We start from the raw sequence: 18,912 nt of genomic DNA on the forward strand, positions 1-18,912 counted from the left end.
TTTATCCTGATGTTGCTTTTATTTTTAGAAACAATAACCAATGATCCAAACTGCCCTAAGAAGTTTAAGCTCTGTCCACAACACATCTCAGTCACGTCAGTAAAAGAACCTAAATGTAACTCGACGTTCACATTAAAAGATAAAGATAAATTATCACCCTGGCAGTCACTTGTCTATCTATAAAAATCTGCACCGATATTGATGGCTACAATCAGACAGACATATCGCAGCAGTGATTAGGACCTTAGCCCATGTGCGGTGACGTTCAAAGCCCAGCCTCAGAGCTGGAGACAGATCAGTCTCCTGGGAAAAGCTTCTCACTCCGGAGCTTCTCCAAAGCGTCTGGACTGGCTGTCGACACTCCCTGCCTTTAATGTATGATCAAGAAAAGCTTTAACGCATTACTCTCTTCGATGCCCCTCCCCATTCTTGTCCTAACTGCTTTCGTATGTTTAATAATACTGCCTTCAGATGTAATTTGTTCTACTAAGACGCATAAGGAGAAAGTCGTACAGTAATACACGACCTTGCCGGGGCAGAGACCTTCTGACAACTTATAATGCGGAGAAGGAAAAAAATGAGTTTGGCTCAAAAGCATGGTTATTTTATTTTATTCAACAGAAATGTTATACATTACAAAAGATCTATACAAAAATACTCTTTTTACAAATTTGTGATCATTTGGGTCCATGCCTGCTATTGACCGAGGAGTCTGCTCACAGGATTTCATCTCAACCGCCAGCTTCTCAAAGCAATGGCTCTGCAGTTTACAGTATTTCACAAAACTAGGGGTCACAACTGTGCTATTAAAGACTGTAATAATTAGCCCAACAAATTATTTTCTTCACAAAAAGTAGTTTTGTGTCCTAATGGTCCTCGTGGGATCATTAAACTGAACATCACTCAACCAAAGGTTCCGAAGGCCTGCTGTGGAAGTCACTCCTGGGGAACACAAATCCAGTCTGGGCTCTACTAAAAAAGGTGCTGGGTCAAATTCCAGGTGCCGCGTCCTTGATCACCTATGCGATGCCTGGGCTCTCAGGCTTGAGCCCAAGTTGCTTCCAGCTGTACGTGGGCAGCATTTGTAAGCATAGTGAGTCACCCGAGAGCCGCACAAATAAATAGTGTGAGGTGTTGTGCAGCTAAGCTGACTCATGGTGAAGACACGTCGGTTTAATACTCCACTGGTGGAAAACCATCAGAGGCAGTTGGGTTAGAAAACCCCACATTAGCCTCTTCCTTGCAGCCCCAGCATCGCCCTCTGCTGTGATGAAAGGAGAGAGCGCACCTCCACTACTCGCCTCTTTTGTTTATTTACCTTCAGAATTACACCCTGCTCCTCTTGGACCGTGTTCCGATGTGTTTTGTTATGTTTCCTTTCAAACAGAATATCTATGCGTGTGGTCTCTTGCTATGTTTGGCTAACACATGCACACATTTGTGCATGCACACTCCCATTCAACTTTCCCCCTGTGCCAGAGGTCCCCTTTGCCCTTCCCCCCACCTCTAACTAAACATAGCAGGACAGCAAAAGGGAACTTCAAAGTGGCTGGAGGGGGTACTCCTTTTTTCCTGGCACTTGTCATCATCTAAGGGACTGGCTGCTCCCCTTATTACTCTAATTGCTTCCAACTGCTCCAGGAGGCTTTGATGAAGGGCGCCATGGAGCACGCTGGAAGCACCTGTTGTTGCACAGAGAAGAACAGGTGGGCCTTGATAGTGGTGGCATGGAGGCGAGTGGACAGCACTGCTGATTTGCACTTAAAAGCACACAAATTGTATAAAGACAGAAAGAGAATTTCAATGTATCTCTGATATGAGAGAGAAATTGCAGTTGTACAAAACAGATAAAGAGTTCTCATTAAACTTGTTGCAGTAGGACTGATGTAGGGACATGCAGGCAGCACTCTGGCTCCACCTTGTGGCTCCGCTGTGCTAGAAGTCCAGCAGCTGCAGCACAAAAGAGATGAAAAACCAAGGAATTAAGTTTGGAACGTAAATATGTCCATCCAATAATGATATATGTGTTAAACTACATATTACATACAGAATACCAGCCCTTAGAGCCAGTCAAATGTGGATCTTCAGGAATCCACTTAAATCAATACATTGAAAACAACTAAATCTCACATGCCGTTCGCTTGGCGTTGAACCTGAACCCTGTTCAAAGTGTATTTTGTTGAGATGAATAAATCAATAAAACTTTTTCAACATTATTAAAGTTAGCAACTCAAAAAAAGGAAGAACTTTGGCCGTCAATCTAAGCCTGCACTTGTTCTCACGATCGAGTAATAAAAGCAGAGATAATATAGACAGGTGCATATTATCAGCACAGAAAATCAATTGTACAGTGTAATGTAAAGAATTCAGGGTGAGTGTATATCATAAAAATAATTCAGAATTCAGGAACCAAACAAGAAAGCACCAACCAAAAGTCTTCCTGTTCTGAGCCAGCAGGTAACATGATGGCTTTGGCATTTCATGATTATAATTTGTGGCTCTGGTGTAACATATGAAAACAGAGGTCACAAGTGGTCAGATCTAAGTACATGTCCACAACTGCCTCCTGAATGAGTATCCTGTGACCTCTTGGGATTGAATCTCACTTCCCCGCTCTATATGCAAATAAACATGCTTGACATTTGTGTTCACAAAGACCAAATGATGTTGATGTAAGCCAGTCTGAGTGCGGCCAATGAAAATGTTTGCGTGTCGGTGTATGTTGACGCGAGAGGTAAAGAGATCCAGCTTAGAAAAGTAGGCAATTGATCTGTGTTGATTTTGTAGAACTGGCTACAGACAAATCAACATATTGGCATTGAGAGGCTTAAAAATATGTATGATTCATTCTATGTCAGAGGATGTCAGTTTAGAGGACGGTCCTAGATATGTGGTCCAGGACAAATGTGTGTTCAAAAAGAGGAAAGATTGAGTTCACATGCATCTTAATGTGGTTTGATCTCAGGACACATTTGGGTGCATTCAGACTTAGTGCTGACAACTTGTGCCCGGATCACTCAGGACAGGCCTGAAGGGGGTTGATGTACGCACCAGCTGAGGTAGGATCTTTTCAAAGTGCTCGATATCTACTTGGTTGCAGTCTTCGGATTCGGCTTGTTTCAGTGACCTCACGGCAGCTTCTGCAAAGGAGATGGAAATGTCAGTTTGGTGATTTGATGGACTGATCGCTGGGTGTCCGACTTTGACACATGCGTGCCTCTTACCTTCCACAAACACTTTCAGCAGCTCGGCCATCAGCAGGGCGGCATCCCCGCTCACTGTGACAGAAGGAGGACGGTTGAGTTGTAGAATTACAAAGAAAATACAGAAACTACGAGGTCACCTGTGTCCCGACCATATCTACACAACTCACGTTTGTTTTTCTCCTCCTTGAAGAAACCTTTCAAGAGTTTGTCCACGGTCTCCTGTGAGTGAGGAGAATGAAACACGAGTGGATTTTAGGGACGAGAATAAGATGAGAATCGTAGTTTTCGGGGGGAAATTCACGCTCCAGAACCTTTACCTGTTTGTGGTGGGGTTTTAAAGACAGCTTTAGGGTTGTTGTGAACCCACAAAAAAGGTACAAAAACACACTCACATACAAAAAAGGTACAAAAACACACACTTACATACAAAAAAGTCCCCAACTTGACATCTCAGATAGACTACTACTGGTTTCTATCTCGCAACCTGATGGTGCGTTCACGTACGTGTTGTCCTCGTAACAAATTGCGTTCGAAAACACCGTCATTTTACTTTAACCCGAGTGTTTAGTCAAAAGTATTGAAGTAGAAAAGTGACAACAGAGCTACACTTATCAAACATTATGCACTGCTCTGTCAATCCGCGTACACAACTCGTCCATCCACTGAATAACCTCGTAGCGACATGTGGAAAATAAAAGGCGCATCTGGGTCACTGACAATGTTTAATGAGGATACAAAAGATAAAAGAAGAGACGGTGACGATGAGTGAAAATCTGACTACGAAGAGGAAACGTGAACTTTTACCTTTCTAAAGCCTGGTGCCGCATCCTGCTGCTCCGCCATGTTTGTTCTTTGAGAGAAGCTTGGCGCTCTGCTCAGGGATTGGCCAGGGATCTCTGACGTCAGACGCACAGGCCCACGTTGACGATAAATGTTAAAAAAACTAAATATCCATTCACTTTTTTATTTCACGTTAGTTATTTTACTTTACTTTAACGCCAATGTGTGAATACTTTTATAACTGCTATTATTACTATTATCTTATTTTGCGCTTAAATTTGAAAAGTGCCCCATAAACACAACATATCCTTATTACTATAATTATAATGAAAATGGGAATTACTGCATATTGTACAGCCTATACTGTAGATTAATGTCTCCCATCATTTGCAATCTGATTATCTTACCACGTGCAATCATATATTTCTACTAATATAATTTCTCATGTTTATATTTCACTGAAGCTTATTAATCTTAGCATTCCATATGCTACTCAATTTCTGTAAGAGGGAAAGGAAAGAAGGCAAAAATGAACCCAGAAGCTGTCAAGACCATTCATGTGTTTTTTAAACAAAGAGACAGAAGTTAAGATCAAAAATGTGGTTAGAAAAATGTAGTTTATTTATGTATCAAAAATCATGAATTCACCAACAATGGCAACATTATTGCTGATAATCTATATCTTACCCCTACTAATGACTATAACTTTATTTTATCACATTAGATGACATTTTCAGATGCTTTATCCAAAGTGACTTACAAATAGACCATCAACATCTATGAGGGGCCATTAGTGGTTCAGTATTTTGCACCAAGGACACTTCAGGAGGCAGGTGGGGAAGACTGAGGATCGAACCATCGACATTTTTTTCGTTCGAGGACAACCTCTCTGCCCCTCAGACACATCTGCCCCATTTCCAATTCACAGTAGACAAACAACTCAAAATATTATGCAAAATAAGATTAATATGGTCTATATCACTGCAGTTTACACCCGAGCTTCATAATCAGGTGAGAAAACAGTGTGCTATGCTATCTAGGCTGCTCTGGGTATATAAAAAAAGATTGCGTTCTTTTTTTTATTCTTCTTCTTCTTCCATTTTATCATCTAACCACTGAGCATCTTCCAGTATGTAGCCCAGACCCATTGATCGCCGTGGTCTCGGCTTTGAAGCTGCTGCTGCGATGATCTCCGCCTCTGATTCATCCTCCTCGACCTAAAAGACAGATAAATGTTTTCTTATTTACCAAAATCTAAATAAAAACACAGTGAGCAAATCCTTACTTTAAAATTCAAATAGAAGCATTTCTTCACATAAGATCCAGTCACGAGAACAGGCTTTGACAGGAGAGGGATATTGGCGTCTGCTCACCTTTGGACTCACAACTCGTCTCACTCCCACTTCATTGCCTCCAATAAAGTGAGGACCGGCCCAGTCTGCTCTGTCTGCTTCATCCTCCAAAAAAAACCTCACATAGGCCACAGCCTTAGTATTCTCCTTGTTGGAGCCCTTGCTAATCTGTAAATCAAAATCAAGATAATATTTCATTTTGAGACAAATCTCATAAGATCTTCATGATTAATACAAAAAATACATTAGTCACTTATAAAGCTGTAAAGCTTATAAAGTCCTCACCTTACACCTTGTGACGGTGCCCCATTCTCTAAAGTAAGCTTGTATATATCCTTCGTTCAAATACGGGTTCAGACCTTTTATCACCAGTCCATGATCCTGTTAAATACCGGAAAATTACCAGAGTCATACATTTATACTGCAGCTTGGGTCAAAAAGAAAGAAAAAAGTGATGCTCTCTTCAGCCTTAGTTAAAAAAAATCAGAGAAATTGTTCACCAGTTCATAGTTTTCACCCAAAGCAGACATGAATTTCTTTGGAAGACTGATGTACACTCTTTTTTTTGGTGCGTCCATGTTATCTGGAGGGAGTAGGAAAACGTTTGTGTTGATTATAAAATTATTTGAATAGAACAATTAAGAGCAGAATTTGCAAAAAATTGAAATTTACTTTTTCATTTCTGCAAATTAGGAACATATTTGTTAACGATCTGATTCTCTTTGCAGATGAGGAGTGAAATCAAGGATATGTTACTTACCAGAGTTCAGTGAGCTGTTGATGTGAGTTGCACCTGCTCTACAGAGAAGACTGACTCTCTGACCCGCTGCGATGTGCATTCATATAGTGTCGTTCTAAGTCACCTCCTCGCTGGAAATTTTTTTGAAATAATTTTATTTTCACCCAACTTGTTCTGCCAGTTTTTTCCAGAAACAGCTGCAGGAGGCAGGTGCATTTTCAACAGTTGACAAATACACAGGTATGTTAATGAATGTTATTTCCCCTTCCGATGGATTAGTGTTACCACATAGTGTAATGTTGCAGGCTGAATGTGGCACACACATTTGGAAATCACACACAAGAAAATCTGAATCGATGACACCAAAACAATGTTTCCAAAACAGACTAGTTATTATTAAGAGTGGTTATTATTGCATCAGATAAATGATCCAGAACACTTGTAGTATTTTAGTCAGTCGGATAAAAGAAACAATGTTTCTAATTTCCCCAAAACACTTGAAGATGGTCACTCAAATAACATTTCATTTATTTTGTCTTTGTGCACAAAACATTTAATATCATAATTCTGCATATACAGTATACAAACAGTATATACAAAACAACAACCCTGTTGGCAGAGATAGGATCAGAGCTGCTCATTCACAACCTAAAAAATAAGAAAAGAACGTAAATGTGAGGTCCTTAAAACAGTGAAACCATACATTGCAACCACAATAATATAAACAGCAATCACACAACTCACCTTATCTATGAGAAACCAGACTATTCTGTTCACAAGTCGCTTGCAGTTTGGTGATGAGGAACTTTTTGTCCTTACCCTCCTGTATATAAGAGCAAAACACACACACACACACAATACACACTGAATTCAATATCAATGTGCCAGGCAGCTGTCATGCATTTTTAGCAATGCTAGCACAGAGGAGTGATTTGTCAAGATTGTGTTGGCGTCGGTGGGGATTTTAAACATTTCACATGTTGGCACTATTGCTACAGCCTCACATAGTGCTAGCACGGCTCTAAACTCATAGCATTGTTTAAAGAAAATGATCATGCCTACGTTTTCTATTTGACTTTCTAACTGACTGATGATTTTCCTTTGGCCATCAACAACTTGGGCGTGAAAGTATATCAGCAATCTGAAACAACAGAAAGCACAAGGGATCCATTTAGACTCAAAGAGCATAATTAAAGATACTTTTCACACTAGGTCACAAGTGTTAAATGTTTCAAGGTTACAGATTCTCAATATAACCATGACAATGCATTCAAAATTGTAGATACAGTAGCCTGATGCTACATTTTAATCTCAACTACTAGCAGCATTAAATAAGCAAAACCTACAAATCAAACTATGATACGGCAAAAGAAGGGATTGGGGAAACTGGACGGTTTCACCACTCACAAGAAGACGCCACTGGCGAGGAATAAGAAAACTGGGTTCTCCACCAGAGCGTTGTAGACTGTGCTGAGCCAAGACAAGACTGGGTGGTTGTTCTTCAGCTCCTTGGCCCACAGGCGCCCTGACTGTAACATTGTGGGGAGATTCCTGAATGGTCCGTACCCGGATGAGGGTTTTCTCCTGCAGATTGAAACAAGAGAATAAACACTGCAGTCTTGGGCAGCATCACACTGACAAGATGAAAAACAAAACAGGGTTGGCAATGGCTGTTACACTCTTCATGGTGTAAACAAGTCTGAAAAAAGAACATTTGTAATGGTGCGCAGCCTCAAGCCCACTTATTTCTACTGTAGGTACATACATTTAAAAAAATACTATAGTTTGTCATTTTGTTTAAACTATTCCTTTAAGGAATACCTTGCAAAATTTTCATTAAAAACTGAATTACTTTAAACAGCTTGGTGCCGTATATATAAGCTGACATTGCCTTTGCACTTTCAACATTACAACATTGAGAGACAGGGCATTTTTTGACATTTTCACTGATAACTCAGAAGAGAGTTCATGGACCATGATATAAAAAAACAAAACAGGCTTGTTAAGGGGACTGATAATTATGAGTGCGTGCAGGTTGGTCAAGGCAATACCTGTCAGTGTTAAACATATTTATTTGTTTTTTTCGTTCATCTTTTACCATAAAAAAAAGCAGAGAATCCTAAGCCTGCGTCAATGGTAGTATGTGTACTAAATGTTTTACTGTCAGCGGGTATTTAGGGAAGTATGTGCTGCTGAAGACGTGGAATTCTCATGTGTCTTTTGTGTTGAGTCGTGCAAGCACATGCAAATTTCACTCACGTCCAAATCGTGTAAAAGACAGACACGGCAGCGCCGACAAATGATGGGAAACACAACATAGTAATGAACAGTGTTTTCATCTGACTGGCCCTCCAGGGCTTTCTGGGGGCCTGACAGTTTACCATCAGACTGCTCTGTCGAGGAAAGCAGACAAAGAACATTGTTTGTAACATCATACACAGTGAGCAACATTGAGTCAAACGTAAACTGACCTTCTTGATGTAAAACAGCACAAGCAGTTTTATAATTTGCACTGCGGGTAGAAGTGGAGCAAACAGCACCCCGATCCTGGGAAGAACAGAAGACCAGTTAATGTTGAACTCACCTTTCCTATGAATCTAAATGCTTTCCAAAATGTGGTGTAACTCTGTGTATTAACCATGTAAGAGTTTGTCCATAAATGAGCTCCATCACATTACGGGCAATGTCAAACACTGGCTTTCGGTCTCTTCCCCGCACTTGCTTGGAAAAGAGCCTACAGGGGAAGATGGAGGTTAGCTCACTGAGACCAGTGCTTTCAGAAAAATTTGGGACATGACTTGCGGGTAGAGCACCAACTTGCCTCCACAGGAACTCTCCCAGAAAGGTGTAAAGCAGCGTGAAGAAAAAGTCCATCAGGAGCAGGCAGTACACTTCCTGACCCACAAAGTTCTCCCAGCACTGTGGACAGCAGAGACATATAAACATGAAAAAACACCAGAAAGTGGATTCAAGGGCGATTCACCAAATTGTAAGTAGAATTATATCTGCGTTGATGTCTGTATATATATGAACATTTTATTTTACAGAATAAAAAATCCAGAAATTAATTTATGTTAACAATTTGTGTTAACATTGTGTATAGTCTTGATTCAAGATCTATATTTTTGTTTCTATTTGTGTTTTCTTTTTATTTATTGTTATTTTGTTAAAACATCTTTCCCAATAATACAAAATAAATATATAAATCAATCAAATTTTGAATATTTTAGCCCATATTAACAATCACAATTTATCTCATAGTGCATAACTAGAGGCGACATCCTGTGCCTTGACCTCCAGTAAGCCCCATTGTGTCTTAACAACATTCTTTCCACCATCTCCAAACTATTTTGACAGTAGGTAACACGAGACTCTTTCAACCTGGAAAGTAGTCCTTTCTTGTTCCACAGAAATTCTCCCCAGCCAGCGGTAACACAGCATTCCAACAATAGTGATCTTCAACAACAGGTTCCTGAGAAAAATATATTGAAACAACATATTTTCCATTTGACAAAAGCAGCTCAAGGTTTCACTAAATACATACAAGATGTGATCATTTTATAAATCTAAATAGTACTTGATTTAAATTAAATGCAGTACATGTATTCACGTTATTTGAGTTTATCTTTCATAATGGCATTGTACCTTCATTTACCTAACTGGAGCACATTTTCAGTGAAGCCACACTTTCTTCTATATTATCTATAACAATCTTTCACTTGTAAATCCAGTATCAATATATGGGCTCAGTGGTGTGGGGTGTATTTGCTGTCATGTTCCAAAATGTGTTTGTCCTCCAAGGAGGGTTTTATGGGTTTTATGATTAAAACATTTGATCTACTTGATATATCATTATAATATAGTACGAGAAAACTTCAGCAGTTCCTTAGACTCCAAATTTGTATAAGGAGACAGATCTCAATTACCAAAGATATTAAATGGACTTCATAAGTATGTATTTATCCACTAAAAGCAAAACATGAAAAATAGTCAAAAAAGCAAGTAAACTTTCGGTTTATATTTATTCAAAACCTGCAAAAACTGTCCCTGTAAATAAAATAATAATAATAAAAGATCATTTGAAAGTACTCGTTTCTGTTGAAAGATGAACGTTTGGTGCGTTATGACTGATTTGTAGTTTTTTAACCCGTGGTTCTTTCTCACCTGAAGATGGAAACATAGACACTGACACTGGGTGAGTCGCGTTTCTCGACCCAGGCACACAGGTTGAAGAGGCCCGGGAGGAGCAGGTTGATGCCCGACACCACTGCAGGTAAGAGCAGCAACTTAGTGTCTTTGTAGGGTTCAATGGATTTCTGTGAAAAAACAGAGAAATCACAGTGACGGCTGCAGACCAACACCTTGTGGGGGAAAAGTAAAGTTGAATCAACCTTTTTGCTAGGATTTGAATTTATTGATTGACTGATTGGTTCTAACTTTGCTTTTCCTGGCAAGAGGAGTCAAAATTGAATCTGCTTCACGCATGCCATGAGCCAGGAATGCTCGGAATGGTGTTGGCAAGCTTTACTCTGTTTACCTGTTAAATGATGATAAACGTGTTTCAAAATCTCTACCTCAGAGCTGTAATTAAAATTATTTGAAATCTTTTGAAAATGTTGTAATACCACAAGATAATTTGCATAACTTGAGATCCTCCGGCAGAGATGTTCTCACTGTTATAGAAACAAAGGATCCTTCCACCACAGAGCCTTCATTTGCACTGAGGACTGTCAAAGCTCTGTGCAAGTAATAATCATAGCGTAACCTGTTTCGAAAAAGTTCTGTAAGAATGACGTTTATTATTATTATTAAGAATGCGGAACGCACGTTTTTTGAAGGTAAAGAGAACAAACTGATGATGCTCATATGAAGTAAACATGAGACAAATCTATATTAGGAAAAAGCCTGTAAGTGTCAGTGTCTCTGTGTCATTTGGGTTTAAAATCTTCGACAGTTCCACTTCCATTTCTCGTTTTCTCCAACAGAAAAGTGTTTTAGGGTGATAAAATTTGTCTGCCAGATGGGACGTCCAAACTTTCAGAGGACATAACAGGGGGAAACTAGTTTTTTGGACAACACGTCTCTTCGTCTCATATTTTTTTAAGAGCATTTCACATATACCAAAAAACGTCTGACAGGACAACAAAAGGGGAAGTATACAAACAGCACAGGAAGGAAATTATCGGGGCTATTTTTGTGGTTTAGGGTTGAGCAACTTCACACATCGTTTTGCAGATGTACATGAAATCCTTTGTGTCTGGTTGCACTTCATTTTCTGCACAAGTTTTCTCAAACCTCTGACAGGAATTGGATCCCCAAGGCGCACAGTCCGATGCTGGCCAGACACACAGTCCACGCCAGCAAGTGCACGATGAGGTGGCAGAGTCGCTGGTTGCAGCTCTTTTCAGCGTCTCCTGTGATCATCTCAGACAGAAGCTCCTGTTGGACACAGCAGCGTTAATGACCAGCGACATTTGTGTCTCAGCTTTATTAAACGTGACTGCTGCGATTGATGATTATAAATTATATTTTTAATAATCTTTCCCTTGTGCGAAAATGGCCATCTTAAGTTTGTTTGTGTGCAGGCTGAGGAGTCAAGTTGCGAAATGCATCTTCAAAACTTCCCCTGCGTGAACCTGCTGAGCCGAAACTAACAGAGCATGATCATGATTAAGAATGTGACACTGAGCTCGGTCTGTCAAAATGATTGTTATCAGGAGTTTTTAAATGACATGTTATTTATTTTGTTATGGTTTACAACCTCACATTTACTCTTTGGTTTCGAAAAGGAGACATCAATGTCAGGTTTTCTGACATCTGTCCGTATTCACACTAAAGACAGACTGAAGGAATATTTAAAAGGACGCATACTTTGAGCTGATTGCTGATTTTCTCAGACTGAAATCTGACAGACGTCTTCTTGCTCAGTTTGAAGTCCCAGGCACAGAAAACATTCACTGCCAGATTCCCTTTCGACTTGAGGACGTGAAAACTTCTCCCGAAAGACTTGGAAATGCTGCAGGAGAACAATATAGCCATAAAACTCACAGCACACGTGGCCTGAAATGAAATAAATGCATGAATAATTCACCCGTTTTCTAACCTGTACACCAGGATGATTAAGATAATGAAGAAGGTGGTGGCGATGGTGAGAAAGTAGGCTGCAGGTATGTGGTATGTCCCCATTTGGCACAAAGATTCACCAGTGGAACCAGGGGTCCCAGTAGCATGACAAGTTGTGAGGCTGGTGTTGATGTAGTAGCCATAAAACATCACACTATGAGAGAAGTAGCCCTGCCACAGATAACGAAAGAGCCGGTTCAAGAGAAAGGACTAAACATGTATACACTGCTCTAACCTAACGCCACCTTACCGTGCCTGTTAAAAGCTCAAGAGCAGTGAAACTGTCGTTATGACCAGGAGGAGGAGGAGGAGGAGGAGGATGGATGGCTTGAGGGATGACCACGAACAGGCCGTTGAAGATGAAGAGCAGGAGGTTCAAGCCCAGGAGGGTTCGGAGGAACAGGAAATAGGAGAGCACTCCGGTTCCGAAACGTCCGCTCACCCTCTTCATGGCTGAATGCCACAGCTGGAGGGAGCCGAGGACGGTGAAGCAGCGGAACAGGCATTGACGACAAGTCTGAGGGGAGAAAAACACCAGCGTGCAACTGATGCACACGATCATTTAAACCTCATCACGTATAAGCACAACATTTGTACTCACCCTTAGAATGTGCCCACTGTGCCCACTGCAGCATGGAATAACTCTGCTGGTAGTTGAACCTACGTCCCTAAAGGCAAGTCGCCTAGGAAATGACAGGCAAGGGAGTTATTTAAAACTTGTTATCGCAGTTGTAAGTAATCTATTTTACTGGTAATCTCATGCTTCCAGGGTCACACGTACCTGATCTCCTTCTTACTGCCCAGGCTGAGTGGCATGGCCCGCAGCTTCCGCTTGCCCTCCCTCACAGAGAGGCCCCGGAGGTCGGCCACCAGCTCGTCCTTCTTGTTGGACACTACTGCAGCATTATATTTCCCTGTGTGGGCACAAGGAGTATATTTTGAATATTTCATCTCATCCCACCAATGGCCCCAGAAATGTGTTCATGCCTGTCGACAACTTAAACAGTAAAAGCCCATTTCAGCTCACCAGCGGTGCAGCTCGGCATGTGAGAGAGGACCTTCTGGGTGGCAGCTGAACACTGGGGCAGAGATGTGATCGGCTCTGCATCAAGAGCATCATCCCCCATTTCGTCTTCCCCTGTATATATTCTCCTGGAAAAGCTGGTTTTCCTATTTTTTTTATGATATCTTTTTCCTTTTGAAAAGACAGCAAAGGTTAGATGATAACAATTTACTCAATAATGGTTACAGATTGATATCCAACCAAGAAAACTTTAAACTCAACCTGATTTATCGTTCTGTATTTTTGCAAATGCTTATTGGATGCAAGGGGGGGTGGTATATTCTCAGAATGCATCGTCATTATGTCCTGAGTCCTTTGAGAGAGTTTATTTGAACACTGACCACTGGAACTTAAGTGTAAGTGAAATATTTATTTTTACTATAAATATATATATATGGGCTCAACTATAAAGTTTAAAAGATTTGCGTTGCATTAAACTACATCAAACTGTATTTGTACCTGTGCTTTCAATCATATCCATCTGCAGGGTCTCAGGGCGCCCCTGGGGGCCATCTGCCGGTTCACCGAAGGAGACCTGACCTGGTTGACCTACACTCAGATTCCTGCAGGAGAGCAACGAAATATGGAAATTCTGAACACTAACCTCCCTCAGTACAGGAGCATGTACAGTTTCAAACTGAAGCTGAACCGTCTTGAGCTGTCAACGGCTCAAGCTGTCAACGGCTCAAGCTGCAGGAACAGAGTGGTTCCACTTCTTATACAATAACTCAGATGCTTGAAATAGGCACACTGGCCTAGCATTGTTGCAGACAAAGAATTTACTAACATTTAATGAATCTAAAAAACATAAGTACAAGAAGTAACAGACCAGAAAGGCAGAAAGTGAACTTACTCATAGTCAGAATCAATTGGACAAATGTCGACATCGAACCTCACGCTGAGTGACCCGGTCCGTGATGATCTCATTTTACTGCAAACCACAGCTCCCAGGGGATCAATCTTCCTCACCTGGCACTGCATACAATACAGGACAATTGGCTCCTCTGTTTATCCTTCAACTATTTAAAGTTAAGCACTGTTCACTGCTCTTTGCTGATGTCCTCACACATCCTTGGTCTGACCCTTATCACCGAACTGCTGGGACATCGACCCCCCTCCTCACCAAATGTCACAAATGTAATGAGGATACAGATGAGAGACAAAGAGGAGGTCAGCGGCAGTCTAACCTTGACTAATATCAAACAACGTGTCACTTCCTCTTTTCCATCTCCCTCCACACAGCTGTGACTTATTTGCAATTGGTGCCAAGCATTACCTGCCGGCCTATCTGTAAACAATGTCTACATTAACATTTGTAGTGTATAGTGTTATTTCTAAATGGTTCATGTGGAAGCATCAGTCTACTTTCATAGGTGTTTTATCAAACTGACGTTGCTTTGAGCTGCAGTCTCTAAAACTGAGTGCATTCAGGATCACGATTCTTTACTGCCCACTAGTGGCCAGAGAGAGAAGCTGTTAATGCTAAATTAAGTTATTCAAATCGGTGTCCATCCATGCAGACACAGAAGTTACAGTAATTTGGAGGGGGAACAAAGAAAGAAGCAGGTGCATTTAAAATCAGAATGACGTAGGATTAAGGAAAGTTTAAACGTGGTGGTTGTAGTTATGCGTATTTTTACGTTTGGACGTAGAAATAAAAGTGAAGCTGATTTTCACTGAGTCAACCGTTACTTTTATAAACACAGGGGTTGCTGTTTACTATTAGATGTTTTATTTTTAGTTGTTAAAACAGAGGAATTATTTAAATTTTCAAGTTTTTTCATAGGAATAAAAGTGAAGTGAGTTTTTTACTCGGTCAAATTTTTTTTACTTTTAGCAGTTTTACGTTTTACCAGGAGCTCCTGAAACTTTATCAGTTGAACACATTTTAGTTCAGAATCATGATTAATAGGTTTTAATCGTGATGGTGGTCACGGTGAGGAACTGCCAAAGTTAAAATAATCTGGAGGGGGGAAATAACGGATGAATATTAAAAGAAGGATTCAGCACTTTATTTAAAGTGAGGAGGGGGATTGTTTTACTTCTTGGGATTGTGGGGTCGTGAAGCTTGAAACGTTACTGTAAGCTTTCCGCAGTTGACGGGAAGCTCCTGAACGCACCGCGGCAGGGGGGCGGGCTCAGTGAAGTTTTCAGGAAGTGTGACTTTCCTTAAAACCGAAACTGTCCGAAGTTTGACAGGAAGTTTACCGCTCGTCCAGCAGCTCGACCCTCGATCGCTGACAAATCAATAATCACTAGAAAATGCAGGGCAGCGCTTACGGGGCCTCTTTGGCCGGCGGTACTTTCGATGTTATGGACTTTGTCAGAAAGCCTGCGACCATCCTGCGCTGCCTGAGCTGGGTGAGTGAGACCGCCACTACGCTAGCATCACAGCTAGCATCACTGGTAGCATCAGGGTTAGCCAGCTGTCAACGCACCGACCCAGTGCGAGCAAATGTGCGCTGCCCGGCTCGACACGGACCGGTCCGTGCCGCGGCCGCTCGGTGTAATGAGCCGCTCACACCGAGCAAGAACCGGAGGGAAACGTAAAACCTCAAATACACATTAAATAAAATGCCAATAAGTTTTGTTCTTTCGCTGTCGCAATAGTTGGACGCTAGCTCAGGTTAGCTAGCACGTCCTGGTGCTGTGTCACCGCACTAAACGCCGCCAGATGAGGGGACGAGTTTTGCTTTAAATAGTTTTTCTCAAAAGTAGTTCTGGTTTAAAAGTGAGACCAGTGTTTTTTTCAAGTGCAGGAACCCGTGACTCATTCTATTGTGGGGGTTTCCGCGTCAGAAACCATTACACTTGTTCTGCAGCGTCACCTGTTGCCCTGCACGGTCTTCTTCAGACGATTCATTTCACCAAGATGGTGAAGTCACTTTTCTATATGTGGCCTCATTCATTCACTTTTACACGCTTATTCTATCACTTGGTTATAGTTTTTTGCTGCTGTTGCCATAACATAACCATCTTTATAAATTTTTATACACATACACACATGGATTGACCGATGGATTATTCTCCGCTCTTGTGTGAAAACAGGAATCCCTGAGGATTCAGTGTTGGAATAGATCAGGGTTTAAAAGTCTCCAGTGTCATTGCTCAGCTCCACTGTGAGAAGGGGCTTAAGAGATGTTTCAATAAATTGTTTACAGGGAAAGCTTCATGTGATGTGAATCAAATGATAGGAAAGGAAGCAGGCAGCCCTGTGGCTGCTTTTTACTTCCCTCCCTCTCCTGGCATTAACCCCGTGTGTCCCTTCTCTGCAGTTGTTTTCCATTGTCGTATTCGCGACTATCACAGCAGAGGGCTACATTAACCCAACTGAATCGAAAGAAGCCCAATGCATGTTCAACGGCCGCGACAGTGCCTGCAGCTACGGGGTGGGGATCGGAGTCCTGGCCTTCCTGGCTTGTGTTGTCTTCCTCATACTGGATGCCTACTTCCCACAGATCAGCAATGCCAAGGAGAGAAAATACATTGTCATAGGAGATTTAGTCTTCTCAGGTGAGAGTCTGGTTTCACTGCAGTTGAACTAAAATAAAGGAAATGTATTAAAAAAAAAAAAACAGGAAGTGCAGCAGTCAAGGTAAATGTTGTCACCTTATGTCACGTCTGAGCTGTATTTTTTTTTTTTATAGCCGCTTGGACATTGCTGTGGTTCATCTGCTTCTGTGTCCTGGCCAGCCTGTGGTCCCACACTCTTGATAAGACTGCTCTCCCTCGTGATGCCGCTCAGGCTGTTGTGGCCTTCTCCTTCTTCTCAGCCATCACCTGGGTAAGCATCTCATCCTCTCCTCCTGGCGTGGCCATCATTTGACTAACAATGTTTTTTGATTTGATAACACACAGCTGAGTTGGCTTTAAGCTGAGGGCTGGGAAAGAACTTCTCTCACTGTTTCACACGTCTCTCAACAGGCTCTCTCGTCCTACTTTGCATATGTACGGTATAGTCAGGGCGTGAGTGACTTTGACCAGGACTACAGAGACCCAGCTGGTGAGCAAACTACTCCATACCCACCCGCCCCGTACCCGAGTGGTCCCACGGGCTACCAGCAGTCACCTTTCTCCCAAAATCAGGAGGCGCCAGGGGACTACAAACCTCCAACCTACTGAAGAACTGAGATTCAAATGCATGAAACCAACAGGGGAGTTTTCTTATTTTTTTCAAGTAAAGACATGTGCCAATGTTTGAATTTACAACCTGGATGGTTCTCTGCACTCCAATGTTCTTCCTGCACAAGTGTTTGCATGTTTTTGGGTGCCATGATGCGTTTTTAGTTTGTTCCGATGTTGTAAGTTTTGGTCCATTTCGGTTGTTGGTTTCCCAGTTGTTCAACACACAGCAAGTGAACTCTAAAGATCTCAAATTTTTTTAGAAGGAGATTGCCTTGTTAAGAGTGAAGATGACCGTGCCATTGTTTCTTTGTGCCAAAACATAAGTACTTCTTCTATGCTCCTTTTACTTTGTGCAATTTGAGAGCTGCTGATGTCAAAGCATAAAATCAACAAACAGGTTAGGGTTTTTTTTTTGTCTGGATATCTACTTTGCATTGTTCAGATGCATTCACAATATTTTTTATGAACATGTTTGTGTTTAGTACAAATTGTTCTTGAATGTCAAATTCATTTACAGCAGAAATCAGTCCCTTTAAAATGATCCAGGTGTCTCTTTTGCTCATAAAACAAACCCATTTTATTTAATCTATGGGTGCATTGACAATGTTCCCTCTGTAACTACTGTAACGCCATGTTGTTGTTTCTTTTTTTTAAATCACCAACCACTGAAAAATGGCTTTTATGCACTGAGGCTGGGAGCAGTTAATTTCCCATATCTCATTAAATATTTGTTGTGACGGTTTAAATCCAACATTTTAGTTTATTATTTAAGTTTATTTTCTATTTTTTGAGGTAGCCAAACCAATGATGTCCGCTACCTCTGTAGAAGCCTGGGTGCCTGATTTATTTCACTTTCACTTTGTATTCTTTAACTGATGTAATTCACATTGTTTGATTTCAGGAATTCTTTAATGCTGTGGAAATTGATGTATTTATTATCCAACCTAAACCCTTTCAGTCAAGGTGCATGACAATCAAACCATTGTTTTCAACGTTTCTTTCCCCCTCTCTTGCTTGTCCTTGTTTGTAATCATACCTTTTTACACATGCTGCAGTTTTACTGTCAGGTTCAGAGGCTTTACAATTGTTCCCCACTGAAGTGCCTTATACAGTGTTTTGTATAACACAAGGTGTGTCAAATAAAAACTGATCTGGTTTTGCAGCTCTGGTGATTTATATCCTTCTGTAGAGAAGGAGCCGGACCCTGTGCAGGGATGTGATCTCCTTTGGTAAATATTTGAGTGGTGATTGTGTAGAGGACCTTGTGGAGAGTGGAGACGGCCCTTTATGCTGCAAAGGAACACAGCAAGTGTATTGTATGGATCCTATACAGAGGTGTAACAAAAGAAAGATGCATGATTCATATATTCTCACATATCTAGATTAACCAACTCAAACTCATTGAAATAGCCAACTATCCAGCTTGAGAGTACAGCTAAACATGAGTTAAACGAATAGAATAGGAATAACATTCACAATAAGAACGACCCATATTTATTTTCCTTTCGATCAAAGGTATAATAT

General features: G+C 41.1%; 4 protein-coding genes across 4 annotated transcripts; 1 reads left to right on the forward strand and 3 right to left on the reverse strand.

Moving 5' to 3' along the window:
* Positions 1-588: 588 nt before the first annotated feature.
* cenpx (centromere protein X) lies at positions 589-4,090 on the reverse strand. Its single transcript, XM_062409065.1, has 5 exons — positions 4,011-4,090; positions 3,374-3,425; positions 3,225-3,278; positions 3,052-3,140; positions 589-1,950 (listed from the first exon to the last, which is right to left on the reverse strand). The coding sequence occupies exons 1-5, from the start codon at positions 4,047-4,049 to the stop codon at positions 1,936-1,938; spliced, it is 249 nt and encodes an 82-aa protein (XP_062265049.1). The 5' UTR covers positions 4,050-4,090; the 3' UTR covers positions 589-1,935.
* A 521-nt stretch (positions 4,091-4,611) lies between these two features.
* Positions 4,612-6,032, reverse strand: LOC133971572 (heterogeneous nuclear ribonucleoproteins A1 homolog). The gene is made up of 4 exons (XM_062408988.1): positions 5,839-6,032; positions 5,624-5,719; positions 5,360-5,506; positions 4,612-5,203 (listed from the first exon to the last, which is right to left on the reverse strand). Exons 1-4 carry the CDS (start codon positions 5,914-5,916, stop codon positions 5,066-5,068), a joined length of 459 nt encoding a protein of 152 aa, XP_062264972.1. The 5' UTR covers positions 5,917-6,032; the 3' UTR covers positions 4,612-5,065.
* A 533-nt stretch (positions 6,033-6,565) lies between these two features.
* Positions 6,566-14,461, reverse strand: LOC133971569 (transmembrane channel-like protein 6). The gene is made up of 19 exons (XM_062408983.1): positions 14,117-14,461; positions 13,723-13,826; positions 13,228-13,395; positions 12,982-13,114; positions 12,802-12,883; positions 12,451-12,717; positions 12,181-12,371; positions 11,949-12,093; positions 11,373-11,516; positions 10,242-10,393; positions 9,459-9,549; positions 8,899-8,996; positions 8,716-8,811; positions 8,549-8,624; positions 8,337-8,470; positions 7,485-7,661; positions 7,140-7,218; positions 6,822-6,900; positions 6,566-6,725 (listed from the first exon to the last, which is right to left on the reverse strand). Exons 1-18 carry the CDS (start codon positions 14,242-14,244, stop codon positions 6,823-6,825), a joined length of 2,343 nt encoding a protein of 780 aa, XP_062264967.1. The 5' UTR covers positions 14,245-14,461; the 3' UTR covers positions 6,566-6,725; position 6,822.
* Positions 14,462-15,423: 962 nt separating this feature from the next.
* syngr2a (synaptogyrin 2a) lies at positions 15,424-18,550 on the forward strand. The gene is made up of 4 exons (XM_062408987.1): positions 15,424-15,624; positions 16,539-16,776; positions 16,911-17,047; positions 17,188-18,550. Exons 1-4 carry the CDS (start codon positions 15,526-15,528, stop codon positions 17,383-17,385), a joined length of 672 nt encoding a protein of 223 aa, XP_062264971.1. The 5' UTR covers positions 15,424-15,525; the 3' UTR covers positions 17,386-18,550.
* Positions 18,551-18,912: the final 362 nt, after the last annotated feature.

Source organism: Platichthys flesus, chromosome 16, assembly GCF_949316205.1.
Source record: "Platichthys flesus chromosome 16, fPlaFle2.1, whole genome shotgun sequence".
Lineage (NCBI taxonomy): Eukaryota > Metazoa > Chordata > Actinopteri > Pleuronectiformes > Pleuronectidae > Platichthys > Platichthys flesus.